The 19,655-nt window shown below is 44.2% G+C and overlaps 2 protein-coding genes across 8 annotated transcripts; both read left to right on the top strand.

Moving 5' to 3' along the window:
* Positions 1-518: 518 nt before the first annotated feature.
* On the top strand, positions 519-12,034 carry LOC108030733 (uncharacterized). 5 transcript variants are annotated; one of them, XM_017103814.3, is made up of 8 exons: positions 519-630; positions 1,493-1,871; positions 3,527-3,711; positions 6,862-7,041; positions 7,951-8,887; positions 9,227-9,639; positions 9,714-10,041; positions 10,108-12,034. In XM_017103814.3, exons 2-8 carry the CDS (start codon positions 1,757-1,759, stop codon positions 10,644-10,646), a joined length of 2,697 nt encoding a protein of 898 aa, XP_016959303.1. In that variant the 5' UTR covers positions 519-630; positions 1,493-1,756; the 3' UTR covers positions 10,647-12,034. The 5 variants fall into 5 exon arrangements, with proteins under 5 accessions (XP_016959303.1, XP_016959391.1, XP_050746362.1 ...); XM_017103902.3 differs by having other exon boundaries at positions 535-626; XM_050890405.1 differs by lacking the exon at positions 519-630 and adding an exon at positions 664-778.
* A 2,107-nt stretch (positions 12,035-14,141) lies between these two features.
* LOC108030851 (endoplasmic reticulum chaperone BiP) lies at positions 14,142-19,655 on the top strand. 3 transcript variants are annotated; one of them, XM_017104032.3, is made up of 3 exons: positions 14,142-14,398; positions 16,230-16,375; positions 16,923-19,655. In XM_017104032.3, the coding sequence occupies exons 2-3, from the start codon at positions 16,251-16,253 to the stop codon at positions 18,763-18,765; spliced, it is 1,968 nt and encodes a 655-aa protein (XP_016959521.1). In that variant the 5' UTR covers positions 14,142-14,398; positions 16,230-16,250; the 3' UTR covers positions 18,766-19,655. The 3 variants fall into 3 exon arrangements, with proteins under 3 accessions (XP_016959521.1, XP_043948951.1, XP_043948952.1); XM_044093016.2 differs by lacking the exon at positions 14,142-14,398 and adding an exon at positions 14,809-14,972; XM_044093017.2 differs by lacking the exon at positions 14,142-14,398 and adding an exon at positions 15,875-16,019.

Genomic DNA, 19,655 nt, shown 5'->3' with positions numbered 1-19,655 from the left:
TAAAATTCCTTTAATTATGTCTGCATAAATGAAATAAGCAAATAAAAAGGCATCAAAATTATAAAATCGGTTTGGTTTTTAAAAAAGAAATCATCTTAGAACACACATTACATTTTTTAAAACACTTTATCGTAACAGTTTTGGCGCCTTTAAGTTGTACTTTTACCCCAAGAGATATTAAAGGACTAATGGTAAAAAACTATAGTTGACTATGAACGTTTTAAATAAGCAAATAAAAAGGCATACAAATTATAAAATCGGTTTGGTTTTTAAAAAAGAAATCATCTTAGTGCACACATTAAATATTTTGGAACACTTTATGGTCACAGTTTATTGCCAATGTTGGGACTTGTAAGTGCTTATATTTGCACTTTTACCCTAAGAGGTATTGGTGGTCATTAAAACCCGTTAAATTAATGATTAATTTAATTTGTATTTTTTATAACCTAAAATGCTGAGCTTTTTGGCGCTCAGTATTTTTTAGTATGTTATTGCCCTAGGCCGCGACCGACGGGCATATTCAGAGCAACGCCATCTGGCAACACTGGCGCTGCATTAGCGGCAAAAGAAATAAGTTTTTTGCCATTAGTTCTGTCGCACAACAATTATAAAGCTCGGCCAGCTGGGTTGGTAAGCGATCCGCGTCCGTCCGTGGCCTGCACCTGCTGCCAGGCGCCCTCCAGGAGCCCGCCCGGAGCCATCCAATCCGGCCGTGCCGTGCTCCTGCTGGCCAGGCCACAACGGCACATTGTGTTTGTTGTTTTTCGAAATTCGCAAAGTGTGTTTTTGTGTTTTGTTGCGGTTGCGCCTGTGTGTGTGAGTGTGTGCCCCAGCTTGTGTTTTGGTATCCAGAGTGAGTTCATCCAAAAAAAAGATGGAAGAAGGCAAGGAGGAGAGGAAATGGCAATGGAAATGAAAATGTTATATGCTGAAAATATTATATTTGGGTCAAATCTGTGTGTGCGTGTGTGTGGGTGGCTGCGGCTGTGTCCGTGTGCGGCACACTCTGTCATTTTCTCCTTAATTTCCTTTCGCCTTACTTTCGTTTTCTTGCGCTCTGCTGTTTTGTTTGTTGTTATTGTTGCACGCGCCGCTGCTGCCGGCGCAACGAATTTCGATTTATTTATAAAACGAAGATTTACACCCGTTAGAATATTTCGCTCTAAACAAATGCAGGTGTGTGCGTGCTGTGTGTGCGTGTGTGTGTGTGTGTGTGCCGTGTGACCTTCGTGCAGTTTTGCAATTAGCACAGGCAGCGAGCAGCAGCAGCAGAGGATGTCCTGCGAGAGAGCGAATAATGCAATCAGATCGCCTCTCTGTGTGTGTGTGTGTGAGTGTGGCTTTTCCCAGCTTTAATTCAATTTTCCGCGAGCAACAAGCACTTACGGTTTTAAAGCAATTACACACGGGCGAACCCCCCCCCCCCCCACAGTTTGAAAGCTTTTTAATCAGGCAATTTACCTGCTCCCTTGCTCTCCCCACCTCTTTGCAGCACAGGAGCGGCGGCGGCGGAAAGAGAGAGAGAAGAGGAGACAGAGGACGGAAAAGCAGAAAAACAGAAACACAAACCAAAAGACACGGCAAATCAGTCTAGTCAACAAAAGCAGACCAAATGAGCACGCACTCCGAGACTAACGAGCAGCACAAACTAAGCCAAAAATAAAGCTAAAGATAAAGGAGAGGCAGCGGCAGCGGCAGCATCGCAGCAGCACTTCCCACTACACTGAGCGAAATCGGGTCGAGAATCGCCGGCACGATGCGGGTGGTGGCCATGGTCAGCGGCGGCAAGGACAGCTGCTACAACATGATGCAGTGCGTCGCCGAGGGCCACGAGATCGTCGCCCTGGCCAATCTGCATCCCAAGGACAGAGGTGAGTGCGCGGCAGTCGGCCAGCCTTGTAGGGAGAGGGTGGAGACCCCACATAATACTATGATTTTCTAAGCTTTATGATTATATGATATTACTAATTCCTGAGCTCTACAATCCACCAAAAATCCACCACTTCAAGGCAAAAGAATAGTCAGATAGGTATGATCATATCCAATCAATGGTTATATATACCATATAATTTGTATGTTATACTAAGGTTTTTCTAAGCTTTATGATCGATTAAGAGAACTAACTATTGTTTACCATTTCAAGATAAAAGTAATTAGTTATATCGTTCATATAACAGCAAAGGGTTAAGGACCATATCATATTACTATTTCCCGAGCCTTACAATCCACCAAAGAGTACATAAATGTAGTGTTAATCACTTCAAAGCAAAAGAATAGTTAGATAGGTTCTATCACATCCAATCAAAGGGTGAAGATACCATATAATACTATGATTTTACAAGCTTTATGATCGACCAATAGCAACTAACTATTGTTTCCCTCAATTCAAGATAATATTAATTAGTTATATCGATCATATCAAAGCAAAAAGTTGAGGTACCATATCATATTACTACTGCTTTACAATCTACCAAAAAGTACATAAAGGTAGTTTTAATCACTTCAAAGCAAAATAATAGTTAGATAGGTTCGATCATATCCAATCAAAGGTTTAGATACCATATAATACTACGATTTTATAAACTTTTTAATTGACCAACAGGGCTTAACTTTAGTATCAATCATCTGAAGACAAAAAAAGAATTTAGATTAGTTATATCTTATCAAAGGATATAGGTTCCATATTATATATTGTTTTCCTGATCTTCCATAACTATAGTATCTATCATTTCTAGGGAAAGGAATAATAAGTTAGGTTTCATCAGATGAAACCGAAAGTTAAAGGTAGTAAATAGGATATGGAAATCATACCATATTTTAATTTTCTAAGCTTTATGATAGACCAAAAAGCACCTATATAACTATAGTATCCATCATTTAGGGCAAAAGAACGAAGACCTTTCTGGATTTCGTTGAATTAATCTTATATACACAGAAATTTTAAGGGATCTGTTAGTTCCCACTAAGATATATTAAGAAAAAGGGTTATAAGAAGTAGATTAGATAGTTTATAGATAGATTAAAAAAAAAGCTATGATGATTTTTCCACATAGACCCTATAAGAACGTTATGAAACAGTTCGTCCTGTTTTACTGAAAGACACCAAATAAGATTTTAAATCACATTTAGAAAGTAAAGAGCTTCGATTTTATTTTCATCCAGTTCTTAAAGCAAATTTGAACAATGATTTTTTATTTTATATAATTTTATTTATTTATTTATTCTCAGGTAGAGGGTAATTGAAAAGTAACAAATACCTTTCTTTAGTTAATAGCTATGGCCTTAATAGATTATACAATATATATTAAAACGTGATAGAAATGCAATTTTCATACTAATCGTTCTCATTTCATTTCCTTTCCCCTCAAAAGAGATCCCAAAGGGGGTTTGGCAATAAATGACTTGTATAGATGGGCAGAACGATACATTATTGCTGCTACTATTTGCGAAATCATTTACCACCGATTCGCGCTGTAGCCGCAGCCATTTGATCTCCCGCCGCTGACTCCGCATTGTTACTTTCCAGACGAACTGGACAGCTTTATGTACCAGACGGTCGGCCACATGGGCATCGAGATTCTGGCCAGCGCCATGGGACTGCCGCTCTACCGGCGCGAGACCAAGGGCAAGAGCACCCAGACCGGCAAGCAGTACGTGCCCACCGACGACGACGAGGTCGAGGATCTATATAGTCTGCTGGAGACATGCAAGGTGATTGATTGCTTAATGATTGCTGTGCCCCCCTTCCGACCCCAATCTTAGATTAAAGTTGCTGATAAGAGGACTGGGGAAATCGACTGCAATTGCCATTGTAGCCTTCGAATTCAGGGAAACGTTTTAACAAATACCCTACAACAAATCCGAATTGAACTGAAAATAATACCAGCTATAGGGCTCGATATGTTTGTTATAAAGAAATCTACTGCAATTGCGAGTGCTATTGTATACCTTTAACTTCAAAGAAAAAAGTTCATAACGCCCTATAAACGTCTCCCTTTAACAATGGAAACAATACCTTATATAGGGTTAGATATATTTATTTTGACGATAGGAAACCTGGGGAAATCGACTGCAATTGCAATAGCTATTTTATGACTTTATTTTGAAAGAAACCCTACAAAAACTCCAATTTAAACAGAAAAGATACCAGATAAAAGGGTTCAATATGTTTTTTTGTAATGAAATCGACTATTGTATACCTTCTAATTTAAAGAATCAAGTTTAAACACCATATGAAAATATCAACAGATAAAAAAATAATTGTATGGGGTTCAATATGTTTATTCAAATGAAAAGAACACTGGGGAAACCGTCTGCTATTGCTGTTTTATGTCTGAAATTTAAAAAAAAACAAGTTCTCAAATACCCTTCTAAAGTCTTAAATGAAAAAGAGAACATAATACCAGCTATAGGGTCCGATATGTTTATTGGAATGATAAGAAACCAAGGAAAATCGACTGCAATCGATGTTGCCACAGCAAAGAAGCAAGTAACCAAATAGCCTTTGAAGGTATAAAATAGAACAGACAAAGTAACACCATCTATAGAGTCCGATTTGTTTATTGAAATGTAGCTTTGACTGAATTCGAATCGTAAACATTGCATTTGTTTACCTAACTAGCCATTTCTATTGAAATCGATTAGAATTACTTGTTTATGTCTTCCCGCGGCCCAGCCTATTTTCCTAAGATGTAGTTATATCATAGAGCACTGCTCTGAAAAGTTACTTACTGTTTGCATAAGTTGACTTAGACAGAAAAAGGAGACGTTTTTCTGAACATGATAGGCAAAAGTCAATTCTATAGAGTTTCAGTGGGTTTTAAGAGCAAGTACCATAGATTTGAACAACGGGTTTTGGATAACTCTCATATTAGATTGGTTTTAGTAAATACTTTTTATCATGAAGTTGCCAGACTATAGAGTAGAGTTTCAGAGGGATTAAAGTCTTATTATCACAGATTTGAACAAAAAGTAATATAAAAAGTAATAATAAATTCTTTTTATACTTCATCATGAAGTTGCCAGACCATCTGAAATACAATCTTATTTAATTACTATAGATCTGAACTATCTCTGACTATGTAAAAAATAAAGAGTACAGTTTCAGACTTTTAAAAGAGCAATTACCATAAGTTTGAACAAAGAAATTGGTTTTTACCATGAAGTTGCCAGATTGTCCGAAATTCAAACCAAAGTTAAAGGCTCTGAACCATTTTTGATTTAACCAATGTAGAACAGAGTTTCAGACTGTTTAAGGAATTACTATCATAGAATTAAACCAAGACTTTTGGATAACTCTCATATTTAGTAAATACTTGTATTACTTTTTATCATGAAGTTGCCAGATTGTCCGAAATTCAAACCAAAGCTAATAGCTCTAAACTATTTTAGCCAATATAGAGTAGAGTTTTATAGTGTTTATAAACTATTATCATAGGTTCATCAAATGGTTTTGGATAACTCTCATGTTTAGTAAATTCTTGTATTACTTTTTATCATGAAGTTGCCAGATTGTCCGAAAATTAATAGCTCTGAACCGAATTTGATTTAACCCACATGGCTAAAGAGTTTGCTGTTATTTCGAGCTGGGTGAGGGGTTAACAGAGCTATCTGATCGGGGATTCTATCCGCGCTTGTTGTGCCGTGTCCTTGGACCTCCACTCGGGCCCACTCATCCCCGCTCCTCGTACTCATCAATCAACTGCAGCTCAGATTGCAACTGCAACCACAAGCCGCTCCGTAATCGGGTGGCACGGCCACAGCCACATCTATTCGCGATGGCAAGTCGCCGGGCGGTAATCTTATCGCGATGCCCGGCCAATCGGGACAGGACGAGCTGTTGCCGTGCACGTGAACCGCCCGGGCTGGGTGAAACACAACTAAATACAACAAATTGTGGCGGAAAGCCCAGAGCAAAACAATAACAATGCGAGTGGGAGGTCGGGTAATCGCGCAAATTGTTTATTTACCCCTCAAAGCAGCAAGAAATTGAACTTACGATGATGATTACAGTTTGGCAGGCGCTGGCCATCGGGGGCCCTCAAACTGTGATTACACTTTTGCATTCCCCCAGCTGATATCGCGGAGTGCCTGGCCTTTTCGTTATAATTTTCGCTCGATTTTCACTCGTCGCCTACATTAGCATTTGATCTGCTCTGAGCTGATAGCAAATTAATTGCACTCGGAAAATCCCGCTTATAGGGCACACCGGGCTTTGTTTTCGATCAGAAATCGGTTGATATATGTACTTCACCCAACTTGGTAACTCACGTTGATAAGACAGTAATGAACTTTTCGGGCCTGGAAAGCCAGGAATAAATAAATATTATTAGAGAAGATAAGACAATTTACATAACTAAGCCTAAGGGGTTGTGGTGCTAGCTACTAGGGTTACGACTGTCTAGTTTTTTGATAACATATAGAATATGATAGATGATACTATTAATAACCCTGATCATCATTTAAAATACGTACATCAGTTGAGATCTAGGAACTAGTTACTGAAGCACTTTAAAACTACCTTATTTTACTACCGTATTTCAGATCAATGAAAGATCTATACTTTATTATATTAAAGAAACTACTATTACAAAATATAAGTGGGTTATCTTTTGGTCTACAAAAACTCTGTAAAAATATAACGTTTTATATTATGGTTCTATATTTTTTATAATATTTTTTGTTGCCTAATATAAGTTAAAATCTCTATAAATCTGTCTAATAGTAGTTTGATATATTATCGTCATACCTTTGGGGAAATTCTTTAATACTTTTCCTACAAATTATCCTAGACTGTACTTCAATATTTTTCTGAGTGTATTGCAATAGTACTAATTTGCGCACTTAATCTGCCCCTCACAGCACGAACTTCAGGTGGACGCGGTGGCCGTGGGCGCCATCCTGTCGGACTACCAGCGCGTGCGTGTGGAGAACGTGTGCAGCCGCCTGAACCTGATATCCCTGGCCTACCTGTGGAGGAGAGATCAGACTGAACTGCTGCAGGAGATGATCGACTGCCAGGTGCACGCCATCATCATCAAGGTATCGCACGAGTCGACTGTCGCACTCAGACTCCGCCGAAAAAGCAAGCAAGCACCTTCGTTGGCTGGCAGATTTACAAGGAAATGGCCTAGAACTGTGGGATCATTGTATCCATAGATAAAGTAGACACTTGTCGGTTTCATAATCGCATCGAATCGAATTCCACTTCCCCGACTGAGTGGTTGTCACTCGTGCTAAATTTAGACCGTGTAAACAAACGCTCGAATTGCTCAGCTGAAAGCGATCTGTTTCACCTGAATTCCACTTCCACTGCCATTGGCAATGTCTGTAATGTGAAATAATTCACTGTTTGCCCATCAATTTAGCAGCATAGTTGTAGTAACAATTTTATTTGCGTATAAGAGGGGCCTGGCAGATGAAGAAATCACCGTATAGTGTGGGGTAGAATGAGGGAAATGTGTGTACTTAATGAATACTAGAACCCGTGTGTATGAAGAATCGCACAGAATTAGGAGGCGATATGAGCCATTAGTTACTTAATATCCCATCTAGGTTTATTTTTAGTCTTGTTAAGTGCGGAATATGCGCTGCAGTCAGGGGGAAAAACCAAACTATTGTCAACAATAGAGAAAAGTAAGGGATATGGGCCATTTGTTACTTAATGTCTCATTTAAACTGATCAATTTGTCATGGTAAAGTGGAAAATGTTGTGTAGAAAATGGGAAAAATTATGTTATAAATTATAATCGAGGATATTAGGTGAAGTGGCCATAAGTATGGTGTTAGAGAAGGTATTAAAAGGGGAAAAATAAGTTATTCCCAGCCCATCGGAAGGAAAGAATGAAATAGCCCTGTAAATCTGCCCTCCAACGAGGCTGCTTCGAGTCGCAATATTCCCCCGCTTAACCATCCATGGCGCCTCCATCTCGCCCGATATCCCGGACACAGGTGGCTGCCCTGGGCCTCGTGCCGGATCGTCACCTGGGCAAGTCGCTGCGCGAGATGCAGCCGCACCTGCTGAAGATGCGCGACAAGTACGGACTGAATGTGTGCGGCGAGGGCGGCGAGTACGAGACCTTCACCCTGGACTGCCCGCTCTTCCGGCAGCGCATCGTGGTCGAGGACATCCAGACGATCATCAGCAGCGCGGATCCCATCTGCCCGGTGGGCTACATCAACTTCACCAAACTGACGCTGCAGCCGAAGGAGGCGGCGGGCGCGGCCAGCAGCGGCGGCGGCGGCGGCTGCGGCGGCGAGGTTGTGTTCGTGAAGCGTTCGCTCGACTACATCAGCGATCTGAACGAATCGACGTACAGCGACCTCAGCGATCCGGACTTTAGCGAGACGGAGCTGGAGCTGATCGAGAAGGAGACACGGCTGCGCGAATCGCTCAGCCAAAGCGAGCTGATCTCGCGCAGCAACTCCTTTGGCCGCCATCTGGCCGCCACCGCCTCCTCGCCGATACCCATTGTCACGAAGAGCGCCAGCGTCGACGAGCCCACAGCGGCGGCGGCGGCGACGACGATCCTGGGCGGTGGTCTGGGCGGGCCGCCAATCTGTTCCACCTCAGCCTGTGCGTCCATGCTGCTGGCCACCACCGCCGACGGCCTGAGCAGCCTGGCCAGCTCGCAGAGCCACGGCGGTGGCCATGGGCTTGGCAGCAGCACGGCCGCCGTGTGCGGCTCGCTGTCGCTGGCCATCTCCTCGCTTGGGCTCAGCGCCAATACCTGCTGTCATCCGGGCGGAGCTGGAGGAGGAGCAGCCACCTCGGCCACCACACAGCCGCCCAGTCCGCTGAAGTACGAGCGCGAGTTCCGTCCACTGGCCAACGAGGCCAGAGCGGCCATCAATGCCAAGGGCTGGATGTGGCTGGCGGGCATACAGGGTATCCAAAGAGTCTCTATTGCATCTCTATACTGTCTCTTTCGAGGAGCCGGTGGTCACTCGATCGCGCAAAGATAATTTATATAGTTTTTTAGTACAACTTGTCTGTTATTTATTTATGCTATGATCTTAACTATCTAAAAATGCTAAAAGCAAACTAAAACCATAACTTAGGCCTGCAACAACTAATATATTACTTCAACAAACTAACTAATAAGTAAGAACACTTTGTTTGCATTAACTTGTAACGAAAAGAATAGCTTTTTCCGAGTGACCACTGTGCTTTATCTTTTTTCCCTCCACAACATGATTGCTAATCCTGCGCTTGATCCCTTCACAGGCTCCGGATCGGAGGGCATTGAGCAGGGCATGGAGCAGGCCCTGGACACGCTGCGCGAGATGTGCCAGGCCAAGGGCTACGATCTGCAGGATCTGTGCTATGTCACGCTCTACGTGCGCTCGATTGGCGAGTATCCGGCGCTGAATCGGGTCTACCATCGCGCCTTCGACTTCCACAATCCGCCGACGCGCGTCTGCGTCGAGTGTCCGCTGCCCGACGGCTGCCACGTGGTGATGGAGGCCATCGCCTACCGCCAGCCGGTGGCCGGCACGATATCCAGCGCCGAGGAGCGGGATCGCGAGGGCGAAGAGACGGCGGCGGCGCTGCTCAACGGGCGGCGCAACACGATGCATGTGCAGGGCATCTCGCACTGGGCGCCGGCCAACATTGGCCCCTACAGCCAGTCCACCAGGGTGAGACTACATCCCGTACAAACGGAGATCACAAGATCACTTGCTCTACTGATTGGAAACCTTTACCCTTTCAGATTGGCGACATCACGTACATCTCCGGCCAGATCGCCCTGGTGCCCGGCAGCATGACAATCATCGAGGGCGGCATCCGTCCGCAGTGCAAGCTCACGCTGCGCCACATCAGCCGCATTGCCAAGGCGATGAACGCCCACGGCCAGCTGCGGGACGTGGTGCACGGCATCTGCTTTGTGACCCATCCGGCCTTCATCGGCGAGGCGCGTCGCCAGTGGGAGCGTCGCACCACCAATGCCATCATGGACTACATAGTGCTGCCGGCGCTGCCGCGGGAGGCCTTGGTGGAGTGGCAGGTGTGGGCGCACACCCACAACGATCGATTCGACTGTAAGGCCGGCACAGCGCAATCACTCCAATATCCAACTCGAATCATCTGTTTAATCTGTTTTGCAGACGAGGAGACTGGCTGTTCGGTGGGTGACTACACCATCTCTATACGGCGTCGCTGGAACTACGAGAACAACTGTGCGGCCATTGTGTGCTACGTGTCCACCGGCCTGGCCTCGTCCACCACCCAGCTGACCCAGCTGAGCGACGACATCCTGGGCAACCACTGCCGTCTGGCGCAATCGGTTAGTGCCGAGCATCTGGACGAGATCCTCACGTATGTGGTGAATCGTCTGCTGAAGGACTATCCGCTGGCCAAGAAGCAGTCGCAGCCGCAGCAGGCGTCGAATTCTGGAACACCACCTGCCACGCCGACGCAACCGGGCGGCGCTGGCGGGGATCAGCACCAACCAGTGCCGGCCATCCACCTGAAATTGTTCTACCAAGTGAACGCCGCTCCGGCAACGGATGTACTGCTCCAGGCGCTGCACGACTTCCGTCTCAAGTGCCAGGACACGGCCGCCATTGTCTACACAGTGCTGCCCGCCTGCAGCCTGCACAACTTCAGTACGTTCCTGTCCATTTGCGGGGTGAGGCACGAGTAGGAGGCCCGCGCAGGGTGGAGAAGGAGGAGGAGGATGAGGATAAGGATGATGAGGAGGAGGAGGAGAATGATGAAACAATTTGCTGCCACCGCACCAAGCAGAACACAGAATATATATATATACACCACTATATATACACAGATATATGTATAATGGATGGGTCCCAATTTGGTTTGACAAAGAATCGCATCGGCAGGAAGTAATCTTTGGATAGTTGCCAGTTGGTTTTTGAAACTGCGCATCTGTGCAGTACGAATCCAAGCTAAAGCTTCCATGATCAGTTTTTCTGTTATTAATAACAAAGTAATCGATCGAAATTACAATCAGCCGTTTTCCAATTGCATTTTTTAATCTGTCAAACGTCTCAGTAACATCTGTGCATATAGCGTTATTGCAAAACCAACTGGCAAACACTATCCAGAGCTTACTTTGCGTACCAACACTTTTCAGTTAGCAAAAAATACAAACCGACCCACTTAAGTGTAAAATCAGCTTGCCTTTGTTGACATTGTTAACTAGCAGAAGGACGCCGTAGAGCCTGCATGCGTATCCATAGAATAGCCCACTTCGTGTCACAGTTTCGGACCAAAAACTCTCTCACAAAAGAACGAAGAAAACCAAAAACACTCAACGGATCTATGCAACTCAAGTGTTTCAGCAACTAGCGAGGGCAAACCAAGCATACAAATTCAATTCAAAGCAACTTTATATATTATATACGCAAGAGCAAACCATTTTTGTGCACTCTTTTGCCCAAAAACCAAAAAACTGTAACTATACTCTTATACAACTATTAACTATTAATCGTTTTTCGATGTGCTTTTCTTTACGCTCCGATTTTTTATATACACATATATATAAATGTACATCTCAGCGATTTTCCTCATTTTCCAAGTAGCCACAAGAACACTGCAAGAAAAACGACAGCGTTGTAAAGCAATTGATTTGTGTATGTCGTAAGCTTTAAATATTGTGGAGGGCAGATGATGTGGCCCATTCTTCGACCACGTCGCATCAGTTTCATTATTAATAATCCGAATGTAGCAAATTCGCCATAGAGAACCTAGTTTATGTCATCTTTCTTTGTATTCTGTTTCCATAGGTATCGAAGTTACCGACTAGAGGTTATTGAGTGTGTTGCTTAGAGTACAACTTGTCCATAGTTTTCCCCGCACAATCTGCCACGGAAACGGAAACGATTTTGGCTGAATTCCACGCCGAAATTTGGTCAGCATACACTTTTATAATGTAAATTACGATACGATATCGATGGGGCGCTGAGCGGGGGAATGCTGAAAGAAGATTATTACATGCTATTATGTATTGTTATGGAAAAATATATTGATATTGATTGAGTGTCATTGCAAAAGTCGAAAAAACCAAAGAAACACTGGGCGTTTTTAATTCTCGGGCGGCTGCCGGCTGATAAGCGGCCTGCTGGACGGTTCAAGAAGGCGCTCCGCGTACCATGTGGACCCGGTCTTATCGGCAGGGCACTGATTTATGAGCCACCTATATCTCTGGCGAAGAAGATGCGCGAAGCTCCCGGAAATCGCCAGATATACGTGGACTTTTGCGCAGCTCTGTGAGCATGATTGTTCTGGATAAACCGAAATATTAGTCGTGATCTATGTTCTAAGCATGCAGTCTGGATAAAATCCCCATCTCAAATATGATTTTTGAAAAGTCTGACAATTTTGAGATTCACCAAGGATATTTAAAAAAAAAATTCAAAATCGTTACATTTTAAATGAATACTAGTCCGAAGTATTAGGTCCTAAAATTTTCAGACCCACCATGGGTTTAGAAATATAGGATATTTTAAAAAAGAATTACAAAATCGTTATCATTTTAAATGAATATTAGTCAGATTGCTAAAAATTTGATAATATGTATATATTTCTAGGAAAAGTCATTTATATTTTCACTATTTCTACTTTTTTTTGTGTCCACATTCCAAAAATTCTATACTACTATATTATATCTTAATAATCTTATTGAACAATATATATTACATTTCAAAAATTCAAAGTTAAAAAAATTCTATAAGAACTTTAATTTTTTAAAATTGTAGGATAGATATTTTAAAACAGATCAAATCTTAACTTTTTTGTCGTACCTCTTTGTTATTCTTAGAAAATAATGATTTAACTTATTATATCAAAGATGATATTCAAATTTAAGTTTAACAATTTTTAAATTTACATACATATAAGTATATATTTTTTGATATTTAGCTGTTTCTTTAAAAAAAAAGGAGTTCGAAAGAGCCAAAAGAATAGAATAGAAAAATCCAAATAGGGACTTTTTAATATGATATCTTATAACAAATTAATTCATTGATTATTTGTAAAATTCTTTACGTTATTAATAATCAAGATATTTTTAGCTTTTAAATATTTTTTATTAATTCTTTGTTGGTTTAAGATTAAAACAGCTGGTTAGGAGTATGATATATTTCCATATTTTGGATATGCATTCCCCCAAAACAGCTGCTTAAGTGGAAAATACATTCATGGTAATTTTCACATTTGCCTAATATAATATGTGCCTATTGCAAAATCTCGAAATACTCGAGTCAGAGGTATGTGTCAATAAGTACGCCCCACTTAAGATACGGCGAACACCCAGAGCCAGCTGGAGGCCCAGCGGAACCTGGGGCAACGTACACGTCAGTGGTCGTTACTCGAAGAAACCCGTATTTGCATCAGGCAAACACCGAGGAGGAGGCCAGACCGCCCGCCTCTCCGAAAGTGTTTGGGTAAACAAATAGTGGAAAGCTCGGAGAGAGTGGAGCCCCGGTGGGCGGTACTACGACACGTCAGAGATAGGGGTGGCTCTACTTCGAAAACATCGATAAGAACTAGATTTGAAAAGATGGTTTTATAATAATATGTATATAGTTTTGTTTTTTAAAATAAATACAAAGATTATTAAGAGAACTATATTAATCAAAATTAGTTAAGAAAGTCTAAAATATATATAAACTAAGATATAGAAAATATGGGTTTTCAGCCCCGGTGGGCGGACATCGATTAGAACTATGTACATTTCAAAAGATAGTTTTGTAATAATATATATATAGATTCTTTTAATATTCCTTACTTTTAAAATAAATTAAAGATTATTAAGAGAACTTTATTAAACAAAATCAGTTGGGATTAAGATTATTCAAATTGGGGTAAGTCTGAAATATATATATAAAAAAAAGTAGGTATAAGGAATATATAAAAAAATATCAAAAATATAGGTTCTTAACACAATAACATGATACAAATGAATCATTCCAAGCGTATTCATAGCACATATTACCTCCCCAACATCCCTACCTAAAATTTTCATTCATAATTCCCCCTATTTGCCCCATAACGGGATACTTCTTCGAGCTATTCGATAACCGCTGGGCTATCGATGTTTCTGGAAGAGCCGAGTCATCGACACGTCAGTGGTACGTGTGGTACGTGGAGCGCGGAGCCATAAATAGCCGGGGGAGCAGAAAGCCACAATCAGTTTCAAAACAAACGTACAGGAATAACAGCACAGCAAGAGAGAAACGCGATTTATTCGACTAGAGCCTGTTCCACCAAGAACAACGCACCGCGCTGTGAACGCAAATACTATAAACAAATACCCTACATTCCCCTAGATCAATTAAAACCAAGCCAAAAAACAACAAAGACTACACTTCTGTGACAAAAAGTGACAATTAGCCGAATAAGTGAATATTTTTTTAATAGTTTTAGTTAGCAAATGTAAGTATACGAGAAAAAGGTTTCAAAAGACGGCATGTGTGTGATTGAGATGATATTTTAAATTATTTTAACAACTCCGAATAAGTGCGTTTTTTTTATGGTGCGTGCTAGAAGAAACTTAAAGTTATATTATTTTACCATGATATCCAGCTTGAATGAAAGTTCCAGATGTGTTTGTTTTTTTTTTTATCAACAAAGCCAAAGAAACATATGTTATTTATGAGAAAAGAGTAGCTAAGAAGCAAAGCAAGATAAGATAAAAAGCATTTGAAGGTTTCGTCGTTTAAAAATCAAATCATTCGGATTTGTTAGGGGAGAACTTTTTCAAAAGGCGGTTACTCGCCGTCCCACGCGCGCTTTCCAACACTGAACCACCACTGACGTGGCCCAGAGTTGCCAGCGTGTGCGTGTGAGCGTGTCGCCGCCTGCGACTGTGTGCGTGCCTAGAAAGCGCCGGCAAAAACCCAGAAGGCAGCAGCCACACATTCTACTGCTCTGTCAGTTCCGTTTGAGGCGTCGAGAAAGCACATTAAATCGAAACCAAGTGAAAATTGTGAGCCGCTCAGCGATAAGTGTAAGTGCCAGTTGCCAGGGAAAACAAAGCGCAGCGATTTTAGCAGCCGCAACTGCGGACTGCAGTTGCACTGCCAGAAAATTCGCGAACAGGAAGGAGCAGCGCCAAGGGCCACCAATACACTCAAACACGCATAGTCGCCATGTTGGCAAAGGAAGGGGGCATAAGGACAGAAAAAAAAAAGGCTGCTCCCCAAAAAAAGTCACCAGCACGTGCCCCAATATCAATAGAAACGTGCGAATTCAGTTTTTTTTTGTACTTGCATTCCACAAAAGCCCACCTATGACGTGGTGGCCGTGACACATTAGCTATGCTAATATTTGTTCGGTGAATGACCCTGGCCCTCGCCTGCCTTCCAGAAGTTTTCCCTGGCCCAGGCTTATATTTATTTGAGGCACTGTATTTAAACAGTTATTTTACACTTAATTCCGCTTGAATATTTTTTTTTTAGAGCGAAAAGCGCCTGCGCCTGCCGCCGTCTGTGTGAGTGGGTGTAGGGCTGCCTGAGTGTGTGTGTGTGTGTGTGTGTGGCAGCGCTCAATCCGCTTGGTACACGTCATTTATTTGGCCCAAGAGCTTGCGTTTTGGGAGAGCGAAATCCGCTGGCCAAAAGTACACGTCAGTGCGGCATAGAAACAAAAGACCAAAAAGATGTATAGAGTGGCTTTGCCTTAAACAGCTGTGCAAATTCAGCTTTTTGTGTTGGAGCGGGGCGGGGGGACTTTCTCCAAGTGCGTGAAAGAACCAAAAGAAAACCAGTTATTTGGCCGCTCTCTCGCCGGCTCTCTCCGGCCTCTGGCGAAAGAACCAGAAAAATGTTACACGTATACAAAATTCGCTGCGCTCTCTGCCGCTGCCTCTCTCGCTCTCCCTCTCTCTCTCTCTCTGGCGACGTCGACGTCGGTCAATGTCAGCAGAGCAGAGCGGAGTGGAGCGGAGCGGCGATGAGCACAGCGCTTAGCAGTTGCCGGGCAGTTAGCCACAGCAGTAGACGTGTTCTTTAAGCGATCTGGCCCACATATAGTAACTCTGTGACCCCAAATAGAGGTACTGATATTGGTAGAATAGGATTTTGCCAAAGTGGCACGGCTAACGGTGCCTGCTGGCCGACGTCATCAGTGGCAGTGCTCTCTCTCTGGGAGAGAGGGTGAGCATGTGCGAGTGTGTGTGTGTGCGACCGTGTTGACGTGTACAAAAAGCGCAGCTTAAAATTCCCAAAACTAACTCGAATTTCCCTTAACCCTCTGATGCTTGCAGTTTTCCTGAGAGATCTTCAACATGAGGTTATGCATATTGCTGGCTGTCGTGGCCTTCGTCGGCCTCTCGCTGGGCGAGGAGAAGAAGGAGAAGGACAAGGAGCTGGGCACAGTGATCGGCATCGACTTGGGCACCACGTACTCCTGGTAAGTAAGCCCACGTATCTGCTTCATAAACTATACTGCGATCGTAAATTCCATGATTGGTCTAGCACTTTTTGTGACACATGGATCTTATCTCAGTTTCCAAAGCAGTTCTTTAAATCAGTAGATTGTACATATCACTTGTTGCTGTTTTCCAAGGGTATCCTTAGCATTTCCCTACTTGTCATACTAATATATACTTTTTCTTAAAAAAAGACTTAAAAACCTGTTCCTAATTTATAAAAAAAACAATTTTTATACATAATTTTTAAAAACCTTCAGACCTACTTTTAAAAAATCTACTTTCCTACTTCAAATATACCATTTTTTATGAAATAAACAGCTTGTATGCTGAAACCTTTAGCCCTGCTTTTAAAAAATCTACCTTCCTCACTTCCACGTGCGCCCATGAGTAGTATTTCTTAGTACTTCAAGGTCAAAGTTCCATTTTACAATCTTCACTCGTATACACCAAGATCTAGCGAATCCCAAACGCAGACAAGTTTCCATTCAAGATCTCCCACTAATCCCGCGCCATTTCCCTTTACAGCGTTGGTGTCTACAAGAACGGACGCGTTGAGATCATCGCCAACGACCAGGGCAACCGCATCACTCCCTCCTACGTGGCCTTCACCGCCGACGGCGAGCGTCTCATCGGAGATGCCGCCAAGAATCAGCTGACCACCAACCCGGAGAACACGGTCTTCGATGCCAAGCGTCTGATCGGTCGCGAGTGGTCCGACACCAATGTGCAGCACGACATCAAGTTCTTCCCCTTCAAGGTTGTCGAGAAGAACTCGAAGCCGCACATTAGCGTGGACACGTCGCAGGGCGCCAAGGTGTTCGCCCCCGAGGAGATCTCCGCCATGGTTCTGGGCAAGATGAAGGAAACCGCCGAAGCCTATCTGGGCAAGAAGGTCACCCATGCCGTTGTCACCGTGCCGGCCTACTTCAACGATGCCCAGCGTCAGGCCACCAAGGATGCCGGTGTGATCGCCGGTCTGCAGGTGATGCGCATCATCAACGAACCCACTGCCGCGGCCATTGCCTACGGTCTGGACAAGAAGGAGGGCGAGAAGAACGTGCTGGTCTTCGATTTGGGCGGCGGCACCTTCGATGTCTCCCTGCTGACCATCGACAACGGCGTCTTCGAGGTGGTGGCCACCAACGGTGACACCCATTTGGGCGGTGAGGACTTCGATCAGCGTGTGATGGACCACTTCATCAAACTGTACAAGAAGAAGAAGGGCAAGGACATCCGCAAGGACAACCGCGCTGTGCAGAAGCTGCGTCGCGAGGTCGAGAAGGCCAAGCGTGCTCTGTCCGGTTCCCACCAGGTGCGCATCGAGATCGAGTCCTTCTTCGAGGGCGACGACTTCTCCGAGACGCTGACCCGTGCCAAGTTCGAGGAGCTCAACCTGGACCTGTTCCGTTCCACCCTGAAGCCAGTGCAGAAGGTGCTCGAGGATGCCGACATGAACAAGAAGGACGTGCACGAGATCGTGCTGGTCGGTGGCTCCACTCGCATCCCCAAGGTGCAGCAGCTGGTCAAGGACTTCTTCGGCGGCAAGGAACCATCCCGAGGCATCAATCCCGACGAGGCTGTGGCCTACGGTGCTGCTGTGCAGGCTGGCGTGCTCTCCGGCGAACAGGATACCGATGCCATTGTGCTGCTCGACGTGAACCCCCTGACCATGGGTATTGAGACCGTGGGCGGTGTGATGACCAAGCTGATTCCCCGCAACACCGTCATCCCCACCAAGAAGTCGCAGGTCTTCTCGACTGCCTCCGACAACCAGCACACCGTCACCATCCAGGTGTACGAGGGCGAGCGTCCCATGACCAAGGACAACCATCTGCTGGGCAAGTTCGATCTGACCGGCATTCCCCCGGCACCACGTGGCATTCCCCAGATTGAGGTCTCGTTCGAGATCGACGCCAACGGCATCCTGCAGGTCAGCGCCGAGGACAAGGGCACCGGCAACAAGGAGAAGATCGTGATCACCAACGACCAGAACCGCCTGACGCCCGAGGACATCGACCGCATGATCCGCGACGCCGAGAAGTTCGCCGATGAGGACAAGAAGCTGAAGGAGCGCGTCGAGTCCCGCAACGAGCTGGAGTCCTACTCGTACAGTCTGAAGAACCAGATCGGCGACAAGGACAAGCTGGGCGCCAAGCTGAGCGACGAGGAGAAGACCAAGCTGGAGTCGGCCATCGATGAGTCGATCAAGTGGCTGGAGCAGAACCCCGACGCCGATCCCGAGGAGTACAAGAAGCAGAAGAAGGATCTGGAGGCCATCGTTCAGCCGGTGATCGCCAAGCTGTACCAGGGCGCTGGCGGCGCTCCTCCACCGGAGGGCGGCGAGGAGGATCTCAAGGACGAGCTGTAAGATGGCCCTCACTCACCCACACACAGCCCAGCCCACATCCATGCGAGATCATAGTGTTGGAATTAATTCAGACTGATTAAACAATTATAACTTAATTGCAAACGCAGTAGCCACACAACAACAACAACAACAACAGCAACAACAAGATGAAGAACAGCAAATACAGCAGAGACCACAACAACAGCAACAGATGAAACTACTTTGTAGCCCTCAGCAGCCACCCCCGCCCCGCGCCCATCCATTCGACCTTTAAGGCAAAACATTTTCCAAATCAAACCGGCAAAACACAAACCTTTTTTTATATATTTTTTTTTCATACACTTAATTTAAAGTATTTTTTGTCAACTAAAAATATGAGAAGTGTAATAACGATGTAGTCGAGTGTTCCTCGCATTTCTCGCGTCCATCCGCCCACTTCCCCACGCTAGCTGCATAATTATGTAAAACTGTAAATTTTTTTTATATATATACACAAAACTGTGACGACTGTAAGCCCCGAGATGCCCGAGGAGTCGCATAGCCCACGGATATGTCGAGCGGAAGCAACCAACAAACAAACAAAACACAAAACACAGACAAATGTTATATGTATAAGCGTGAAATGGCCGGATCCGCCGGCGCATTGGCCGGGGTGTCTCCCAGGCCCAGGGCAATGCGTCGGGGGAGTCTGGCCGCGTGGAGGAGATGTAGGAGAGCACAGGGAGCTGCGGGTCGTGCGGATAACAGGTCGATGAGAATGCAAACGGCAAGAGATATACCACAAAATCACAAGAAACCACTAAAACTAAGCGGCGGCCCCAACACCAGCCTGGCTTTATAAAAGGATTCTTCGATTTTACGAAGGATTTTCTAATTTATTTAAAAATAAAATAAAAAAATTGAAAAAAGAA

The sequence above is a fragment of the Drosophila biarmipes genome, chromosome X, assembly GCF_025231255.1.
Source record: "Drosophila biarmipes strain raj3 chromosome X, RU_DBia_V1.1, whole genome shotgun sequence".
Lineage (NCBI taxonomy): Eukaryota > Metazoa > Arthropoda > Insecta > Diptera > Drosophilidae > Drosophila > Drosophila biarmipes.
The sequence above is the reverse complement of the archived record's forward strand: the minus strand, read 5'-3'. Positions and strand labels throughout refer to the sequence as shown.

Bases quoted from the DNA above. Each gene is read 5' to 3' on its own strand.
- LOC108030733 (XM_017103814.3), top strand. From the start codon at position 1,757: ATGCGGGTGGTGGCCATGGTCAGCGGCGGCAAGGACAGCTGCTACAAC. The intron at 7,042-7,950 runs GTATCGCACGAG...TCCCGGACACAG, and splicing joins TGCACGCCATCATCATCAAG to GTGGCTGCCCTGGGCCTCGT. The intron at 10,042-10,107 runs GTAAGGCCGGCA...TCTGTTTTGCAG, and splicing joins CCACAACGATCGATTCGACT to ACGAGGAGACTGGCTGTTCG.
- LOC108030851 (XM_017104032.3), top strand. From the start codon at position 16,251: ATGAGGTTATGCATATTGCTGGCTGTCGTGGCCTTCGTCGGCCTCTCG. The intron at 16,376-16,922 runs GTAAGTAAGCCC...TTCCCTTTACAG, and splicing joins TTGGGCACCACGTACTCCTG to CGTTGGTGTCTACAAGAACG.